The sequence below is a fragment of the Hyperoodon ampullatus genome (genome assembly GCF_949752795.1).
Source record: "Hyperoodon ampullatus genome assembly, chromosome: X".
Lineage (NCBI taxonomy): Eukaryota > Metazoa > Chordata > Mammalia > Artiodactyla > Ziphiidae > Hyperoodon > Hyperoodon ampullatus.
The window spans coordinates 131,421,058-131,440,309 of NC_136913.1; the positions used below are offsets into that span (position 1 = coordinate 131,421,058).

General features: G+C 64.3%; 1 protein-coding gene across 1 annotated transcript; it reads left to right on the forward strand.

The window, feature by feature from the left end:
- The first annotated feature begins 531 nt into the window (after window positions 1–531).
- On the forward strand, window positions 532–15,166 carry BGN (biglycan). The gene is made up of 8 exons (XM_079727302.1): window positions 532–637; window positions 9,978–10,237; window positions 10,512–10,624; window positions 11,203–11,416; window positions 11,994–12,104; window positions 12,378–12,471; window positions 12,566–12,704; window positions 14,001–15,166. The coding sequence occupies exons 2-8, from the start codon at window positions 9,997–9,999 to the stop codon at window positions 14,196–14,198; spliced, it is 1,110 nt and encodes a 369-aa protein (XP_079583428.1). The 5' UTR covers window positions 532–637; window positions 9,978–9,996; the 3' UTR covers window positions 14,199–15,166.
- Window positions 15,167–19,252: the final 4,086 nt, after the last annotated feature.

A 19,252-nucleotide genomic window follows, 5' to 3' on the forward strand; every position in this document is an offset into this window, starting at 1 on the left:
CTAGCAATCAGAGGCCACCTCCCCCTGGTCTCCCTTCCATTTCTGCCCTCTCGCTGTCCTCTGCCCGCCCTAACACCCGCAAGCCAGCTCCCGCCCCTCTCTGGGCCTCAGTGTCCCCATCCGGATAGTGGAAAGTTTGAATCTCTGAGGCTGCGCCTGCCCAGAGACGCCAAGGGTCCTTGTGTGAGTTAGACTGTGTGTCCCTTCACTGTGTGCCCCAGGGTGCAGAGGGGGGGCAGGCAGAGTGGGGGGAGTCCTGGGGCGCGAAAGGGGGAGGGGTGCAGCTAGCCCAGCCGTCTACAAGAAAATTACTCCCTCTGAAGCTGCCAGGGGGGCCGGGAAGCCTGCCCCCTCCCTCCCTTCCTCCCTCCCTCTGTCCCTCCCTCTCCACGCCACCAGCCCCCTCCCTCCTTTCCTCCCTCCCCGCCCCCTCCCCGCCGTCCCCTCCCGTCGTCGGCACGCCCGCCCAGCCTTTAGCCTCCCTGCCGCCGCCGCCGCCTCTGTCTCCCTCTCTCCACGAACTGCCCAGGAGTGAGCAGCTGCTCTCCGACGACCCGACAGACCGACAGACGCACGGACTGCCCGACCCTCAAGACTGCCAACCAGCCAGCCTGTGCCCGCCGCTTCCCCTCCTCAGGTAGGGTCCCCCACCTCCACAAGCCCCGCAGTGTCCCCGCTGTTCCTCTCGCTGCCTCACCCCTGGGTCCGCTGCCCCCTCCCTGTCCTCGAGATGCCCGCGACCCTGCCAACCCCACGCTCACCCTCGTTGTCCCTCCTCCAGTTCCCCCGCTGCCCCCTCGCCGCCCTCTCCCGCCCCTAGGCTGCTTGTGGATTCCCACTGCACGGCTGCAGGCTCCTGGTCCGCGCCCCTTCGTCGCCACCCTGCGGCCCCCTGGGTCCTTGTCCCATTTCTGCCTCTTCTCCCTGCTGTCCTCCAGGCACCTTCTACATCCCCTTCCTTCACCCCTCTGACCTTACTCAGCTCTGCCTCCCCCCTCGGGGTTCTTCCCCTTGGCCGCTACCCCAGAGCGTCATCCAGCCATGGCTGAGCGGCTGGGACCCTGGCTCTGCCAATGGCCCCCTTAGTTCACTGCAAGTCCCGGGTGCACTTTGCACTTGGCCCTGGTTAGGAGGACCTCTGGGCGCCCGCCCAAGCTCGTCACTGGGGAGTGGTCCCCACTGCCTGGGGCTAGTCCACGGCGTGGGCTCAGAGACTTGGTTTCCCAGGCACACCCCAGGCACCCTGCCCAGATATTCCTTGCTTACCCACAGGCTAATGCCGTGCCTCCACCTCCTCCTGGGCGAGGTGTGGGTCCACAGAGTCCTGGCTGGGGGGTCCTTGGGCGGGACTGCCTGGGCAGCTCAGTCCTCTCTGTCCCCAGAGCCCCCTTGGATTGAGGTTCCAAAGGGGGGTGCAGAAGGAAACTCAGGCGGCTGTGCTGTGTTAGCCAGGCAGGCTTGGCCTGGGGCCCCGGAGGGCTTCTGGAGACCATGGGTAGATGTGAGGACACCATCATCCCAGGATGGGCACCTTTAGGAAGGGGTGAGGTTCAAGAGCTCCCAGGCTAGTTTCTCTGTCCCCCAAAGGCAGCCCCCCGCTGGTGCCTGGGGGCGTCTCAGGAATGGAGGGAGAACTACGGCTCTGAAACAAAGGTAGCGACAAGGTTGCCCTCCAGAGCCGTTTGGGAGGGGAGGCGTGGCCCCTGCTGGTCCCACTCCCACCCCATCCATTGTACAGAGGGGGCAACTGAGGCCCAGAGAGGGGCAGGAACCTGCCCACAGTGGCACAGCCAGTCAGGGGCAGAACTGGGGCCAGGACTCAGAGCTCCTAACTGACAAACCCCGGCTATTGACCCCATAGCATCCAGGGAGCCCGCAAAGTCACTTGCATGTTGACGATGATAGCTTATGGTCAAGTGCAGTGCGTGGGGATTGGAGTGAGAGGGGGCAGGCCCACTGGCCATGTCCCGCAAGCTCTCAAGGTGGTTGGCATGCTGAGGGAACTGCCGAGGGACCCAGGAGAGGAACAAGGGAGAATGGAGCCCTCTGGGTGTGCCACTGAGTATGCTGGAAGGCTGGGGGATGGGAACAGCACCTCTCTGCTCCATGGGCGGGGCGGGGCGGGGCTGGGGCCTGGGCACCAGTTGGTGAGAGCTTCCAGAGTCGCTCCGCTGAGTGGAGCAGAAGGCTCGGGGTCCTCCAGGGCAGGGTGCTGGGTGGGGCAGGCAGGGCAGACCACCTCGCTCAGGCCAGGGAGATTGTTCTCACACAGCTGAAGTCTTCGTAAGGGCCACTCAGGTTGCCGATTCGGTGGCCAGTCCTGCCCTCTGGGGGCTCCTGCTTCTGTGCCCTCGCCCCTCCCTGGCCGGCCAGCTCTCCATGAGGTAGGGACTGACTGAGATTGAGACCAGCTGGAGATGCTCAGGCCCCCCTCAGTGCCAGCAAGGAAGGTGCCCAGGAATGTGCACCCAGGGCTGCGGGATGGTGAGGAGGGAGAGTGCGTGGCCACCACCGCCATCCACATCCTGGGAAGGCTGGCGGTTCGGCAGAGGCGCCTTTCTGTGGAACTTCCAGTGTCCGGCTGCCGTGGGCCAGTGTGGGTGAGCCTCTGAGGGCAGTTCTCTGTGTGTGCCTCGAAAGGAAGCCATAGTACTGTCTCCAAGCCGCCAAGACCGGGCAGTGGGAAGAAGGCCGGGAGCAGGGAGGGCCCCCATGGTGAGGCAGCGAGCAGCTGAGTGGTGCCCTGGCCACCCTGGCTGGCCCACCGACCAGCCCACCTTCACGTCCCAGGATCCGGGTCACAGAGGGCGTTAACCATCCTACCGCTTTTATGCCCTGCCCTGGAGCAGGGACCAGGGACCCCACTATGCTGATGGGGAGTCCGAGGCCCAGCCCTTTCACCAATGGGTCTGGTGGCAGTTCTGTACCAGCTCATTTTAGGAGCCCAGAAATGTGGGGTGCTGGCCCTCTGACCGTCATGCAGGGTGACATGCAAGCATTGGCCCCAATTTCCCCCCAATCCCAGCAGTGGCCCTGGCCCAACAGAGGAGCATGAATGGGGAAGGACCGGAAGAGGGGGTGTGTTCGTAAGACAAGAAAGCGTTTCCTTTCTTTAGCAACATTCCTTAGTCACTCAGGACCACAGAGCGTCCCTTCCAGCGCGCTGGCGGCGGCGTCCTCGAGTCCCAGAGGAGGGATCTGTCATGAGCCTCTTCCCAGGCCCACCCACCACCAGCCCTCCTCCACTCCCTGGAGAAGCCCCAAGGAGACAGGCCTGTCCCAGCGATCACTTGTCCTTGGCCGCCTGCGGATGCAGCCTGAGGCCGTGGCCGGCCCCCAGGGCCACCCTTGGAGCACTGTGAGCTGCGGGCGGCAGCCCAGCTCCCAGACTCCCAGTAGGGCCCGGCACTGTCTGGCTCGCCTCCAGGCAGGGCCCCAGTCCCAGCTCCGGGGCCTCCAAAGCCCCACCTGCTAGGCCACTGGGCTGTTTGTCCTTTCAGTGGCATGTCTGGAGCCCCTCTCCTTCCCTGCCAACACCCTGGATTGTTAGAAAGTTCTTCCCCAGGGTTGGAGAGCTTGGTCCCTGCCCTGAGCTGCCCACCCCTCCCCATGCCTGTCGGCCCTGCTGGTGGGAGGGGACACACCAGCCCAAGGGCTTAGCTCAAATCCTGGGGCTGGAGGGTGATGGTGACTGTCCTGGGGCGCCCTGCTGTGAGCGTGGGGTGGGGGTGAGCATGGGCCCCCTCTGGAGGCAGGCACCCCCGGGCCCTGCCAGCTCTGCCCCCTCCTGTCCTGTCGGCTGGTGCCCGGGGCACTCAGTTCTCCTCCCACCCCCTCTGTCCCCTCTGCTCACATACTGGGGCCCACACCTGATGACCCACAAAACCTTTTCTGTGAATCCTATCTTCGAGGAAGCCAGTGTGGGGAGAGGCAGAGGGGACTGCCCTGGGAGGACGGAGAGGGAGTCTGCTCAGTCCTGCCCCAGACCAGAGGCTAACTGGTAGCCCTAGAGCCAGGCCCTTCTCCAGGCTTCCAAAACCAGCTTCCTAGTGCTCCCTGGGGCTGTGGTTCATCTCCCCACCTTCCAGATGGAAGGTTCTGGGGTGAAAGTCCTCCCCTCACCTGGAGTCCCCAGCCCCAGGGTCCCCCAGGGCTTCCTTCACGCCCTCTGGGACTCTGTTTGGCTTGTCCCCCACCCTCTCTACTCTGGGGTGGGGCAGCTCCTGGGTGCTTATGGAAGCTGCCCACTTGCCCACACCCCACCAGCCTCAGCTCCTCCAGAGGCTGCTCGGCCCCCATAGCAGTCCGCAGAGCAGCCCAGCTCGCGCTCATTGGCAGGCTGGCACCGCTGACGTTCCCAAGCCCAGTGGAGGTGCCAGGGACTCAGACGACTCATGCCTGCCCCTCCCCATGGTGACACATCCCTCAGGTTTAGGGGACTGGGGCTCTACCCGGCCTCCTCACAGCCAGCTCTCCTGATCCACGGCATCTGAAGGCCAAACTCAGCAGAAACCCCAGGCTGGAGCTGAGCTGCAGGACAAGGGGCAGCGGGCTGGGAGAGGTGCCAGGCTCCATGCGACTCTGAACCGGCCCCTGCTTCTCCCGCACCAGCTGCCTCTGGGTGGCTCAGATGGCCAAGAGGGGCACAGCAGTCAGAGGCCCGAGTGGCCATGGGATCAGGGATTTGGGGAACAAAACTAGGACCTGAAGGAGAAGGGCAGAGGGCAGACGGAGTCTGGCTCTGGCAGCCCTGTCCCTGGAGACAGGTGACAGGTCCGGCGACCTCCTAGGCTAGCTGCAGAGGGCTACGTCCACCCCAGCCAGAGTCACTGGCTCAGTGAGGGAGCAAGGCAGACAGGACCTCAGGCTCTGGGAACCAGGCTGAGAGCATCTCCCTGTGGGGTCTGGCACCTGCTGGGACCTAAAATGCTTGGGGGAATCTCCCGGGCCAGGCTGGGATGATGGCTTTTCCAGGCCACTTCCCTGCAGCTGGAGGCGGAGGCAGAGGGGCTGGGGCTGGCCTGATGGGTGCGCTGGGGCCGAGGAGGGGCATCTGGCCCCGCGGGCTGAGGGGAGCTATGGATGGTGGCAGTCAGAGAGAGACGCCATGTTTCTAGAGGATTCGTGATGCAAGCCAGGGGGCGCAGGACCCACAGGGCAGGGCCCTGCTTTCCGTCAGCGTCACCTCCCAGCCAGAGTGGGGGAGATGCAAGGAGTCTTCTGCAGGGACCGGGGGCTGGTTCGGCCCCCTGTGCAACCCAGGGAGCTTGGGATTCTGTGACTTTGGGCTCTGCAGCAAAGTCTGCGGGGGCAGAGGGTGGGGCAAGGCACGTGTGCCCGCTCTACCATTTCCTCACAGTGTGGCCTTGGGCAAGAGTTTCGGGCAGACTCTGAGCCTCAGTTCACCCATTCATCCAGTGGTAGAAATGGCACTTCCTGCTGGTCCTCAGGAGGGCTGTGCTAAGAAATCACTTGAGTGCCCTGTCCCACCCTGAGAAGGGATAGAACACCCTCCCCTTCCCTCAGGGTTTCTGCAGCGAGCCTTCCGTGGCGGGTGGGGCAGGGCACCCAGCAGCCCAGGACCCCCAGCTGACCTGGCTCATCTGCCGCCTGACTCTGGCACAGCAGAAGGCCAGCACTGGGACCGTCGGCCTTCCAGAGGTTTCCCAGAAGGCTGGGGGTGGAAGTGATGGCAGTCCTCAAGGCTGTGGGGAGAGACGTCCGGCCTGGTCAGCACCGGCCGCTTCCCTGGTGCCAGCGCTCTGCAGCACATGGGCTGGCTCTCTGTTGGCCTCCGACACCCACATCCGGGTCAAGTCTATCCCTGAAGGCTGCAGGGGCACAGGACCCAGCTTTGTCCGGTCACCTCAGCAGCACCAAGACCCCAGCAGGGAGGAGCGCCCTGGCCAGCCACGCCTGGATGTCTGCTCCCCTCGTAGCTGGAAGGCGTGCTGAGGCCATGGCGGTGGGCTCGGGGTGGCTGGCGTGCAGACACCGACGGGGCGGGGCTCAGGGCCCACCCAACCCCCCGCAGCCACGACCCCACACACAGTTCCCCCGACGCGCACGCACATGCATAAGCCTCAGGAGACCCACTGGTGGTGCACGTCCCCTCTCTCGGGCCCGGGAGGGAGGCGGTGAGCAGCCGCGTGTTGGCTTGCAGAGCAGAGCTCTGGGCAGCGCCCCTGCCTCTGGCCTGCTAGTAGGAGCTGGGCCTCAAAGGCTTTGGTGGACAGAGGGGAGGGGGGAAGGGCGGCCCGCAGTCCCAGGGACCCGCCGGGCGGGGTGGAAGACGGCACGCGCGTCCGGGTTCAGGTCGGGCTGCTCAGAGGGGCCAGACACCCGGGCCGAGGCTGCGGGACAGCGTCAGGCATCCGGCATCTGCGACTTGGCAGCTGCGGGCCGCACATCTGCAGGCGAGCTCCCAGGGCCTGCCAGACCTCAGGCCCGCTCCCGCCGCCCTTGGCCTGGCCTGAATGCCTGGCACGGCCCCTCCGTGTTCTCAGGGGCTGCCAGTGTGTCTTGTTTGGCTGTGACCTGGAGCAGTCCCAGTTGGAGGACTGCGCTGGCTTTCAGAGGGCCAGACAAGGAGAGCCCTATTGGGTGGGCGGCCCTCACTCCAACCTGTGGGCACGCGGCCTGAGGCCTCACTGCCATCACCGCCTCTTTCCTTCGCTCTGAGGAGGAGGGGCCCATCCAGCTCAGAGAACACTTTGATGGGGCTCGAGGCTGCCTGAAGTCCTTGGGGACACACTCAGGAGGCCCAAAGGCCTGGGTAGTGTGGGGGTGGGGGTGCTGGCAGGACTTGCCGTGGGTCTCACAGTAGCTGTCCGTGGGGGGCTCCCGCTTCTGGGGCTGAGGGCCCACCCGCCTCCTGCACGTGTGTGCGGTGAGAGGGACCCGGTGTGAGGTGGGGGGAGGCAGCCCTGCAGCTCGGCTTCCTCCCCCAGCCTCTGTGCACTGCCCACATTCAGCCCGCGGGCCAGAGAACCCATCACCCCTGGGCCGTGTGTGGAGCTTCTGGCTGAGGCCTGAAAGCCCGGGGCCTGGAGTCGCCTGAGCTGGGCTCCAAGTCTCAGGCTGAGTGACTTGGGGAACCTTGGTTCCTCTCTCTAGGCCTCCGTTTTCTCCTCGGTAAAACGGTGCCTTCCTCCCGGGCGCCCCCTCCAGGCCCCTCCCTGGCTCCTTCTGGCGCTTGCGGGGGAGCGGGGTGGGGGTCTCTTGCGGCCCCCGTGGGCTTGGTGTCCAGTCGGCCCCCTCCACTCTGCACAGTTCTGGCCGCTGAGTCTCCTGCCAGTTCTCCCCGGGGAAAGGAGGGCTGTGCCGGAAAGCGCGCCAGCCTGCCCACTGCCTGGGCCCAGCCAGGAGCCGGGTAAAACCAGCCAGACCTTGTCCTGTGCTCTGTCACGGGGCCCTGGGGTAGGGCCTCCAAGCCCTCAGCCTCCCTCCCCCTCAGAGTGAGTCTGCACTGGAGCTGGCCCTTCCCCTCTCTCAGCCTCTTTGTGGGGCCCCAGATTCAGCAACATCAGCATAGCAGGCACGGCGGCCCGGAGCCGGCTCACCTCCTCCAGAGCCTCCGTTCCCCCGGGGAGGGTCCCGTGAGCCCACTTGGGGCCCCAGTGGCTAGTCCTGCCCTGGTTGGCCTTCCCAGCGCCTGTCCATCCTCTCCCGTGGTGGAGGGGCCAGATGCGGGTGGAGGCTCCCCGTGGAGGCCCCCAGACCTTCCCGGTCCCACCAGGCTGGAAGAGGCCTGTCTGCGCCCAGTGCCTCCCGAAGCCTCCCGCCGGGCCTGGCCAGACCAGCCCCCCACCCCCACTTGTCCAGGTGGACGGTGGATCCCAGAGCCTCCCAAGGATCCTGCCGGGCATTCCAGCCCTGACTCACCCCCACCCCCGCCTTCATCCTCGCCTTCCTCTGCCCAGCCCTGGGTGTCCAGCAGCCCCTGGGCAGGGGCCCTGCACAGCAGCGGCAAGCCTGGGAGGCCTAGGCCCACCCTGCTTTGCCCTGGGGTTTGCGAACCCGTGGGAAGAAGGAGGGACTCGTGGTCCAGATAGGTCAGCCCAGGGCCTTCTCCCAACTCTTCGCCGAGGCCCTCTGGGGGCTCCCCAGGTCCTACTGGGCCAGCCTGGGGCTGGCGGGACCTGGAGTGTCATCGTGGGCTCTCAAGGCTTGAAGGAGCCAGGGAGGCTGGGCACTCCCCCGGCATGAGGGAGCCTCACTTTGATGTGTGACCGGGGCAGGTAGGCAGCTTTGCTGAGCCCGTCACCGGGGCCCGCTGGTGGCGCTCTGGGCCCCCGGCCTCTGCCTGCCAAGCAGACTGCGGCCCCAGCTGCCAGAAAGGCTACTCCGGCCCCTCACGCTGGCAGCTGCAGCTCCGTCCTCAGGATGGTGGGAGCCAGGACAGGCCACGTGACCAGCTCAGTGGGGGGCCTGAGGAGTGCGAGAGGGGCGGCAAGATGGGGATCAATGGGAACCCGATGTGCAGAGCTGCTGCACCCACGTCTGGAGGTGGCCACAGCCCCCAACACCTGCCTGCTGGTGGGAGGACTCCGGGGCAGCAGTGCCCCCCCCGGCAGCCAGTCCAGCCCCAGGTCGACCGGGCCTGCTGGGGGCCTCCTTCCCCCTTTGCAGCCGGCCATCAGGCTCGGGGGGCTCTCCCAGCCCCACTGAAGCCCTGAACAGCCCTTCTCCTGGCCAAGATGGGCCCCAAGTGAGGGCCTCCCTGGGGTGGGGCTGCTTCACGTCTGCACCTGGGGCAACCCCAGACACCCCACGCCTGGGAGACAATCAGGGCAGGCGCACTTACTCCTCTTTAACATGGGAAAATGAGGCTGGGGCTTTCCCAGGAAAGCGGGTAGTTGGGGGTGGTAGGAGAGGCAGGGGCTCCAGCCCCCTTCTGGGCACTGTCTCTCAGCAGAGGAGCCTCTGGACAAGCCTGAACCTGCCCGCCACCGTGGCAGCAGCCTGCTCCCCTCCGGTGGCCTCTCCAGGGGCCCGGGCCGTGAGCAGAAGGAAGGGGGGGAGCAGAGGTGGGAGCCCTGGGGCTCTGCGGGCTGAGCCAGGGGAGGAAGCCACGGCCCAGGGGAGCAGAGGTGGGGGTGGGCAAGGGATGCCCCCTCCATCTCCAGGATTCCACGCATGGCCTGGGAGAATGCCCCTTTCCTCCACCTTCCCTCCAGGGCTGGCCCAGCTTTCTGCCCAACGCGCCCAGCCTAGTGCCTTGTCCTCTTGACTCTCTTAGAAAAATGTGGGTGTGCTGCAAGAGGGGCTCAGGCAGGAAAGGAAGCGACTTGTGGTCACCTAAGTCAGCCCTGAGCACGCCCACGCTGCCCTGAGCATGTGGCAGTGGCCCGGGCCACAGTGGTTTCTTTAAATCTGAATTCCTCAAAGCCTGTGGGCGGCAAATGGCTGGGTTTCCCTCTCCGCCTCCTCCACTAGCCTCACTGACCCCCCAGGCAGGCTGCGGCTGACTCAGTGGCTGGTGCGTGTGTGTGTGCGCGCGCGCTTGCGTGAGTGTGTATGTGTGCGCTTGCGTGAGTGTGTGTGCTTGCGTGAGTGTGTGTGTGTTTGCGTGAGTGTACACTTGCATGAGTGTGTGTGTTTGCATGAGTGTGTGTGCTTGCGTGAGTGTGTGCTTGCGTGAGTGTGTGTTTGCGTGAGTGTGTGTGTGCTTGCGTGAGTGTGTGTGTGTGCACTTGCGTGAGCGTGTTGGAGGGATACAGACTCACCAACTGGGAAGACACAGTGTTGCCCACTGAGGCCAAGTCCTGCCCCGGGGTCTCCTGCCCACCCACACCTCCCTCCCGGCCCCTACAGCCCAGGGCCTGGCTGCACCGGTGAGGGGTGAGGGGTGAGGGACACGAGGCCAACACGTGCAGAACCCCAGCCCCCCGGGTTCAGGACGGTAGCCAGGCAAGGGCCCAGAGGACAGGCATGGGCGCCAGCTGGGCACTCCTGATGGCCTCTTCTTGCCCCAGTCTCGCAGGCACGCCCACCATGTGGCCCCTGTGGCCTCTTGCGGCCCTGCTGGCCCTGAGCCAGGCTCTGCCCTTTGAGCAAAAAGGCTTCTGGGACTTCACCCTGGACGACGGGCTGCCCATGCTGAACGACGAGGAGGCTTCAGGCGCCGACACGACATCGGGCATCCCAGACCTGGACGCCCTCCCGCCCACCTACAGCGCCATGTGCCCTTTCGGCTGCCACTGCCACCTGCGGGTCGTTCAGTGCTCCGACCTGGGTCAGTCCAGTGGGATGGACGTGGAAGCATGAGGGTGGGTAGGGGGTGACCTCAGGCCAGCTCGGGAATCCTGGTTTCAGTGTGGGAGGGTGTCCATCGGTCTGCTTGCAAGCAAGCGGGGAGCGAGAAGCCCCTCCAACTGCCGGCTCTGGCGCTGGCCCACTTGCGGCAGAGTCCCTGCGTGCGGGTCCGCGTGCGTGTGAGTCCCTGAGCTCCGCGCCACTCTGGGGTCACGGCCGTGGCTCACACTGGTGACAGTGGTGCCGGCCCCCAGGTCTGAAGGCTGTGCCCAAAGAGATCTCTCCCGACACCACTCTGCTGGACCTGCAGAACAACGACATCTCTGAGATCCGAAAGGATGACTTCAAAGGCCTCCATCATCTCTATGTAAGCCCACCCTGGCCCTTCCGAGGGGCTGCAAGGAGGTGGCAGGCCCGCAGCACGGGGGGTTGGGTCCAGATGGGTGTGGGCACATACTTGTGGAGTGCGAGAGGGGACCAGGGACCTGGGGAGTCCTGAGAGAGGTCTGGAGGCAGCTGTGGTGGGAGTGCCCAGGGTCCCAGGGCACATGTGCAGGTGTCAGCAGCCATAAGTGCAGGACAGGATCACTCAGCCCAATTCCCTTCTTGACTGAAAACTTTTCATCTTATTGACTCCTCCCAGCAACACAGTGAGAAAAGATTTCATTGTAGCCAGGGTGCAAGTGGGGAAACTGGGACACAGAGAAGCGGCAGGCTACGCTAAGCAGCAGTGGTATTGCTGGGCCTGAGCGCCAGCTCCCCGATCTCCACTCTGCCCGGGAGCACAGACGGGTCTCCTGGAGGCTGAGCTGGGACTCAAACACCTGTAAAGTCCTGATAACTGCTAATCGTGAATCGCTAGCTCAGGCGGCAGGGGATGGGGGAGCGGAGAAGGCGGGCAGGTGGGGGCTGGGCCTTCAATCCAGCACATGCCGCCCCCCTCAGGCCCTGGTCCTGGCGAGCAACAAGATCTCCAAGATCCACGAGAAGGCCTTCAGCCCCCTGCGGAAGCTGCAGAAGCTCTACATCTCCAAGAACCACCTGGTGGAGATCCCTCCCAACCTGCCCAGCTCCCTGGTGGAGCTCCGCATCCATGACAACCGCATCCGCAAGGTGCCCAAGGGCGTGTTCAGTGGGCTTCGCAACATGAACTGCATCGGTGAGCGAGGTCCCGCCAGGGGCGGTCGTCACCCCTCCCCGGCGGTGGCAGTGGATGGGGGAGAAGGGTCAAGGAGGGGGGCTCTGCCAGCCAGGGCAGCTGGGCGCTGGGCTATCCGGGACAGCCATGGACCAGCCAGCTGGGCCTCACGGAACTTTCTGGAGGCTTGTCTAGGAGCACGCCCCAGAGCTGCCAAGGGAAGGTGAAGAGAAACTCAGGGCCCGTAAGGAAAGGGAAAGGAAAGGGCCAGTGCGGCCAGCCAGCCAGCCAGGGGCTGGGGGGGCGGGGGAGCCCAGCCTTGATTTCTGTCACCCCTCCCTTTCTCCCTGCTCCCTCTGCCCCCTAAGGCCGATGCCAGGCCCAGTGCCCTTGGGAGTTAGTGGCCTTGAATAGAGAGGAGTTTGCATTTAGTCCACTTGCGTTAGTAAATTAGTGGCACCGTTTTCAGGGAGAGATGAGGGAGCAGGTAATTAGCAGGGCCCATTAGGGCAGCCCAAGCCAGGCAGCCAACAGGCTCCGGGGGTGTGTGGGCAGATGCCCAGGCCTGGCTCCAGGGCTGAGGGGGTCTCTCTCCTAGAGATGGGTGGGAACCCCCTGGAGAACAGTGGCTTTGAACCTGGAGCTTTCGATGGCCTGAAGCTCAACTACCTGCGCATCTCTGAGGCCAAGCTCACCGGCATCCCCAAAGGTAGGAAGGCAGCCCTTGCTTCCCACTCTACCTGGCCTTCGAAGCACACATGGACACAGGTCGGGGGCCTGGAGCCATCTGGAGGCACCCAGTCTACTCAGGGAGGGCTTTGGCTGCCCCTCTCCCCACCTGGGGCAGAGCTAGGGTCTCTGCTCCACCAAGCGTGGGAGCGTGCACACACACACACACACACACACACACACACAGAGCATCAGCCCACGCACATGGCCTCCCCTCCTGCATTCAGCCCAGAGCATCCTCTTTTCCTGGCAGACCTCCCCGAGACCCTGAATGAACTCCATCTGGACCACAACAAAATCCAGGCAATCGAGCTGGAGGATCTGCTCCGCTACTCAAAGCTGTACAGGTGGGCTGGGGGGCCGGGGGGGCCTGAGTCCACACAGTGCCGTGTGGCCTGTGGGCCCCACCACACCGTCTTTTTCTCATCCACCCCTTCGCAGGCTGGGCCTGGGCCACAACCAGATCCGCATGATTGAGAATGGGAGCCTGAGTTTTCTGCCCACCCTGCGGGAACTGCACTTGGACAATAACAAGCTGTCCAGGGTGCCTGCTGGCCTTCCGGACCTCAAGCTCCTCCAGGTGAGAGCCAGGGAGCGGGCAGCCCCTGGTGCTGGGTTCTCTAAGACTGGGGGAGGGGAGCAGCCTACATCCCCAGGGCAGCCCCTCAGCCCATGGCCCTCCTTGCTCAGGCCCAGCACGTGTGGGGTCTGGGTACAGAGTGGAATAGGACCTCGCTGGAAAGGAGCAGTCTCAGGGATCCCTCCCTCAGTGCCAACCCCCTGCACTGAGGAAGAAGAGGGTCGGGTGGGGATGCCACTGTGGACAGCAGAGAGGGCGGGGCCCGGGGGAGCAAGGTCGTGAGGGAAGAGCAGGTCTCGCAGGTGGGTGCCCACGAGGTCAGGGGACAGTCTGGGCACGGGGGTACACAGATCTGCGACAAGACAAGGACAGCCCAGGGCACGAAGTGAGCTGATGAGGGGATACAGGGCCTGGCCTGGGGCTCTCTCAGGGGCCCTACCCCCACTTTGGCTGTCAGCCACATGGATGAACTTGGTCGTACTCGGCCCTGCTCTGGACCTCAGTCGCTGCTTCCAACCCATTCACACGTGCCAGGAGACCCGCCATTCTCGCCGGCTGGCCAGTCAGAGCCGAGTACACCGGAGCCCGCCTGAGCCCTGCGTGGGGACCGCCCACCTGCAGCGGCAGCAGCCCCCCGGCCAGGCCGAGCGCGCCCTCTAGCGGCCGTGTCCTTGCCGCCTCTAGAGGGCGCTGCTGCAGTCTGAGCGCCTCCCTGCCGTCATTGGGTCCTCACTTCCTGACCCTCGTGTCCCATAGAGTGTGGCTTCAGGGAGCTGGGGGACCGGGGGAGGAGGAGGCTCTTTCTCCTCTCACGCCCCTGGGGCTCTGGACTGGGAAGCTGCTTCCCTGGGGGCAAACCCAGAGCCCAGGGAACCCCGAGGGAGGGCCAGGGACTTTATGTGAGCCATCCTTCCCACATCGACAGTCCCACCCCACCACTCATGCCCCACGTACCCCTCACCTCACACCCACACCCCCCGAGCTCCCCATCCCAGCACCCAGTCACACACCAGTGCCTTAACGCTGGCCAACACCCGCCCAACAACCATACCCAAGCCTCAGTTTGCTCCTCCAGACAATGGGAGGATCACCTCCATGCCCCCAAAGGGCCGCATGGATGCAACACAATGAAACGTGGCCCGTGAGGCAGTGGGATGGGACTCAGGCGGGAGGGAGGGCACCAGCCCTCGGGGTTCTGCCCTCTGCTTGGCATACCCAGGCAGGACAGACTCAGGCAGGGGGGTCGGGGCGATTGGGCCACTGCCCTGAGCCTGAGCCACACCCCTCTGCCCCCAGGTGGTCTATCTGCACACCAACAACATCACCAAGGTGGGCGTCAATGACTTCTGCCCGGTGGGCTTCGGGGTCAAGCGAGCCTACTACAATGGCATCAGCCTCTTCAGCAACCCCGTGCCCTACTGGGAGGTGCAACCGGCCACCTTCCGCTGCGTCACTGACCGCCTGGCCATCCAGTTTGGCAACTACAAAAAGTAGAGGTGGCAGCAGCCGCCAAGGTGGCCTGGGTGGGGTCTCTGGGCAGCACAGTGGATGTCCTGAGGGGGGGAAGCAAAGAAAGGGAGCGAAGCCAATGCTCAACTGCACCCAACCCAGCCCTGCCCTTGATCCCCAACCCCCCTCATCACCGCCCGACGTCCTTGCCCTGGCTCCCAAGTGTGCAGGTGAGGCGTGGGGCCTGGCCCCCATCACACGCCCCTTAGCTTCAGAGCCACCCCTGTTCCCCCATCATGACCACGCAGAGGTGCCCCCACGAAGCTTTCTTCCCATTCACCCCAAAACCAAATTGTCTGTGGCTCCAGTCCAAGGAAAATGGTCCCTGGGTCTGGGGGGCCAGGGATGGAGACAGCAGACCCCGCTGAGCCCACCCTACCTGCCTGGCACACATCCCTCCTCGGCCTGGCCTGCTACCCTTCTCCTCCCATGCCCCCTGCCATCCTTCTGTGAGTTCACGGCCATCCATCCCAGCCTCTTTGCTCTACTGGCCCCTGGATCAGTCCTGTCCGTCTCTCTCTGTCTCTCCGTCTGTCCCTCCCTCGTCCTCCCTCTCCTCTCTCACATCCTTGGGCTGGGTCTGGTCTCTGTCTCGCTGGGCTTCTGCCCAGCCCCTACCCAGGCGGGCTGCGGTGGGGGACAGCTGCCCCCCACCCCACCCAGGCCTCGCCCCCAAGCCTGGATGATCCTGCAACCACGCGCTCCACAGTCCAGGGGGAGCATTGGACTCAGCCAGACCCTGAGAGTCTGTCCCCTGGGTGGGACCCAGCATCCCGCCAGAGTCCCCATCACGCTTCTCACTGTCCCCCTTTCCCCCACGATGGCTAGGTCTCCCCTCCCGCTGCCTTCCAGCCCCTGGGGTAGTGAGGGCTCCGAGTGATCACGCCCAGGTTGAGGAGGGGCTGCTTCTGAGGTCGGTTGTTGTCTTTCAATTAAAGAAACACTGTGCAATACGGCTGCGTGTGCAGCGTCTCGGGGTGGACTGGGGACCCAAAAGAAACGGGAGCCATGGGGGTCCGCTGTGGCTGGCTCCCAGGTTCCAACTCTCCGTGCCCAGTCGGAGCCTTGGGCTGCCTATTAGCTGCTTTCCCTGCCTTCAAGTGAGGGTGCTCAGCACCCCCAGGTTCGGGGCTGGACCAGGAGGCCCTACGCAATCAGGCAGAAGGCCCCAGGCTGCCCCCTTCCCGTCCCTTCTAGTCACTTCTGTTGACCCGGCTATCCTCAGACTGGGCTCCTGAAGCAGGGCCGGCTGAGGTAGCGTCTGCCCTCCCAGAGCAGAGTGTCTGCCAAGCAGCCGCTGGCTGCAGAGCGCCAGGCCAGAAACTCCCCCCAACCGAGCGGGAGCCGGGAAATCCTAGGGGCCCCTGCCTGCCTGTCTTGATGGGGTTTGGGGGCTCAGCACAATACCGGATTTCGGCTGAGGTCAGAGCTGTGTGCCACACCCGTGTCAGCACCAGGGGGCGCACTCCCAGGAGAGCCAGGCCTCACGGGGACAGGGCCCAGTGCTGTGCGCACCTGCCTGTACTGGCTTGGCCTGCGCTCCCAGCGCAGCGACCACCCAGTAGGTCACCCTGTGTGCCAGCACAGCCAAGCCTAGGTCGCAGCGTGTGGGTGCCAGTTCCCAAGAGAGGATCCAGGGCACAGCCCGTGAAGCCTGGAGACACAGGTCTGCCCCAGAAAGGGAGTAGGGGGGGACAGTCCCCCAAGAAATGCCCCTTGGACGGCAAGCCCAGCGGGCTAAACAGGAGACAGGCTATGGCCTGGCTGCTCTTCCCTCGTTGTACACAAGGGGCCTCTGGCCCAGGTGATGGGATCCAGGGCTTCCCTGAGCAGCCGTGGGCCACCAATGAAAATAGAGCAGGCGGGGCCGCCCGGAGTGCCAGCCCAGGAGAGGAGGAACCCAGAGGCGCCGCGCGCTGGCTCCGTGCACAGAACCCTTCTGCCTGGCCTGGCCCTGGGGCACCCGGCACCCCCGGATTTCTCCTTTTGGGGGTGGGAGGCACCGCTCAGTGTGGTGGCCCAGCGATAGAATGTCACCCGTTGGCACCCCAGCACTATTCTGGGTCGTGTGCTCCATGGCCCGGCAATCTCTGCTGAGCTGGGCAGGCTCAGGGCAAGGGCACTGGCGGGGGTCCAGGAGTCAGGGCCTCGGTCAAGTCCCCTCGCTGGTGGGAGGAGGGGCAGCCGGCACAGGGCCTGGCGGAGACAGAAACACGGAGCCCTCGGGCTGTTTCTCTGCGGGCAGGTCTGGGCACCGGACCCTGTGGTGTGGGTTCACCTCAGCCCCCTGTGGATCACTGTCTTTTCTCCAGGCTTGCTGCCTTTCCTTTCCTCCCTGCCTCCCTCTTACCCTGGGACACCGGTGCCATGACACGCTAGTGGGACCGGTGTAATAATGCTGGTAGGCACAGAGGAGAACCCCGTGGTTGGGCCGCAGGGAAGGTGTCCCGTAGGCCTGGTGGGTCACCACACACGAGAGGGGACAGCTCCATGCAGGCATGACCCACACTCTGCTAGACCAGAGTGTGGCTGTGAGGACCCAGGGGACCACTCAGGCCCCACTGCAGGCGCCAGGGAGTTGAACAGGGCCGCACCCCACGAGGGCTTGGGGATCATGGTTGGAAAGGAGGTCTCCGTACCCAGAGCACTAGGTCAAAGACAAACGGCCCTAGGGGACTTCCCTGGTGGCGCAGTGGTTAAGAATCCGCCTGCCAATGCAGGGGACACGGGTTCGAGCCCTGGTCTGGGAAGATCCCACATGCCGCGGAGCCACTAAGCCCGTGCACCACAACTACTGAGCCTGCGCTCTAGAGCCCACGAGCCACAACTACTGAGCCCACACGCCTAGAGCCCGTGCTCCGCAACAAGAGAAGCCGCCGCAATGAGAAGCCCACGCACCACAGCGAAGAGTAGCCCCCGCTCACCGCAACTAGAGAAAGCCTGAGCGCAGTCAAAAAAAAAAAAAAAGACGAACGGCCCACTTAGCCTCACTCTGGTATCGAGTGTGTTGCAGACTATTAGATGATAGTAATAACGAAACAAAAGTTGAGACTGACTGGCCTTTGGAAAAAGCCTATGGCAACATCTCTGTCAGCCAACAGTCCCTCGTGTACACTTCGCCGTATGCCTTGTACACCATGCAAGGCTCCTCCCCGTGGAGCCCAGGGCCCAGCTGCGGTCCCAGGAAGCCCTAGGTGGCAGAGCTGCAGAGGACTGGGATGCTCTGCTGTGAACTGTGGGCAGGTGGATGGGCGGAGGGGTGTGCAGTCCCAAAGCCTCGGTAACCCCGCAGGAAAGGGGCAGGAAAGATGGGGGAGGGGCCAGGTCCAGTCGACCTTGAGTTGAGTAGGAGCCTGCACTTGGGTGCAGATTGGACGTGGGGTGAGAGTTAGGGAGTGGGCAGGGTGGGGTGTGGCATCCCCGGGGCCTGGAGAATGCCCCCTGAGGGCCAGGAGCACGTGGGGAGCTGTGGACGTGTGGTTGCACTCAGAGGAGGGCTCTGATCCAGAGGGTGAGCTGGGGCCGTCACACGTGCGTGCACACACACACCCAGGGCAATGAAAGTCATGGCAGTGTCTCGCTCGGGGAGGGCTGTCCTGTGAAAGGAGAGGCCACCAAGGAGCTGACTCTGAGTGACATGGGGCTGAGGTGGGGGATATTTCCAAGTACTTATTGCAGGTCAGGTGCCTTCTGGATGTAGCCGGGTCCAGCTGGAGCCTAAGCTCAATCCACTGCTTGGGTTTAGACGAGTCGGGGCTTGTCGGAGGGGCAGCCAGCCAGGTGTCCTCAGGCCATGGCAGGGGCTGGGGGCAGGGCACTTAGAGGGACAACCCCTCCTTGAAGGGCCTGGGTGGTGGAGGGGCCCACTCTGAGAACTTGGGAGGTTGTTCATCCATTGCGGACCCCACTCCCATGGGCTCCTGACTCTGGGCTCCAGTCTGGGGACGGCAGAGGTTTCAGGAAGAGGCAAAGCCAGCTCCACTCCAGACACATGGGGCAGGGCATGGTCGCCAGGGGTGGCACAGAGCCACTGTGGCCCCGGAGAGCCCAGGGCAGCTCCAGCACTGAAGGGCCCCAGCTCCTGCTGCCAGATCAGGGCTGGTATGAGTTTCCTGGGGCCGCTGCTGTAGCAAAGGACCACACGGGCGGCTTCAAACAGAGATCGAGTCTCTCACGTTCCTGGAGGCGACAAGTCCAAAATCAGGGTATCAGTAGGGCCACACTCCCTCGAAAAACTCTAGAAGAGGGTCCTTCCTGACCTCTTCCAGCTTCTGGTGGCTCCAGGTATCCCTAGGCTTGTGGTTGTGTCACTCCAGTCTCTGCCTCTGTCTTCACAAGACCTCCTGCTGTGTCTGTGTGTCAACTGTTCTCCTACCTCCCTCTTATAAGGACACTTATCACTACATCTGGGGTCTGCCCAGATAACCCAGGATTGTCTCCCCATCTCAAGATCCTGAACTTACATCTGCAAAGGCCCTATTTCCACACAGGGTCCCAACGCAGTGCAGGCTGGGGGTGGTTAGGATGTGCACGTCTCTCCAGGGGCATTTCAGCCCCTCCTCCCTGGGCTGCAGGGGACCACTGGCCGTGGAGGTCCGGGCACGCTGGTGGCCCCTGAAGCCAGGGGGTGGTGGCTGTGATCTCAGCCAGGGAGAGAGTGGGAAGAGGAGGGGGACCCGGGGCCCAGCCAGAGGGGCTCCCATTTCAGGGCTGGGCTGAGGATTGCTGTCCCCGGAGGAGACGGTGACCGCCACACCAAAAGTGGCAGGAGCGAAACCGGGCAAGGGAGGGGCGACAGCTGCGGGGCCCACGGAGAGGAGGGGCCTGGGGACAGGTGGTGGCCGAGGACCTGGGAAAGAAAGCATTTGGGAAGGGGGACAACAGTGAGGGCTGAAGAGGCAGCCGGCTCTGAGGTCTGGGAGCAGGACGCACTTCACGTGCCAGTGCCAATGCTCCCGTTTGGACAGCAGCCATCAGTAAAATGAGCACCGCCCCCAGGAGTGATAATATGTCCCCCGGCCCCGAGGGAAAACAGTGAC

Excerpts from the sequence above, each read along its gene's own strand:
- BGN (XM_079727302.1), top strand. The coding sequence starts at position 9,997 with ATGTGGCCCCTGTGGCCTCTTGCGGCCCTGCTGGCCCTGAGCCAGGCT. Across the intron at positions 10,625-11,202 it reads AAGGCCTCCATCATCTCTAT|GCCCTGGTCCTGGCGAGCAA; the intron begins GTAAGCCCACCC and ends CGCCCCCCTCAG. Across the intron at positions 12,105-12,377 it reads GCTCACCGGCATCCCCAAAG|ACCTCCCCGAGACCCTGAAT; the intron begins GTAGGAAGGCAG and ends TTTTCCTGGCAG.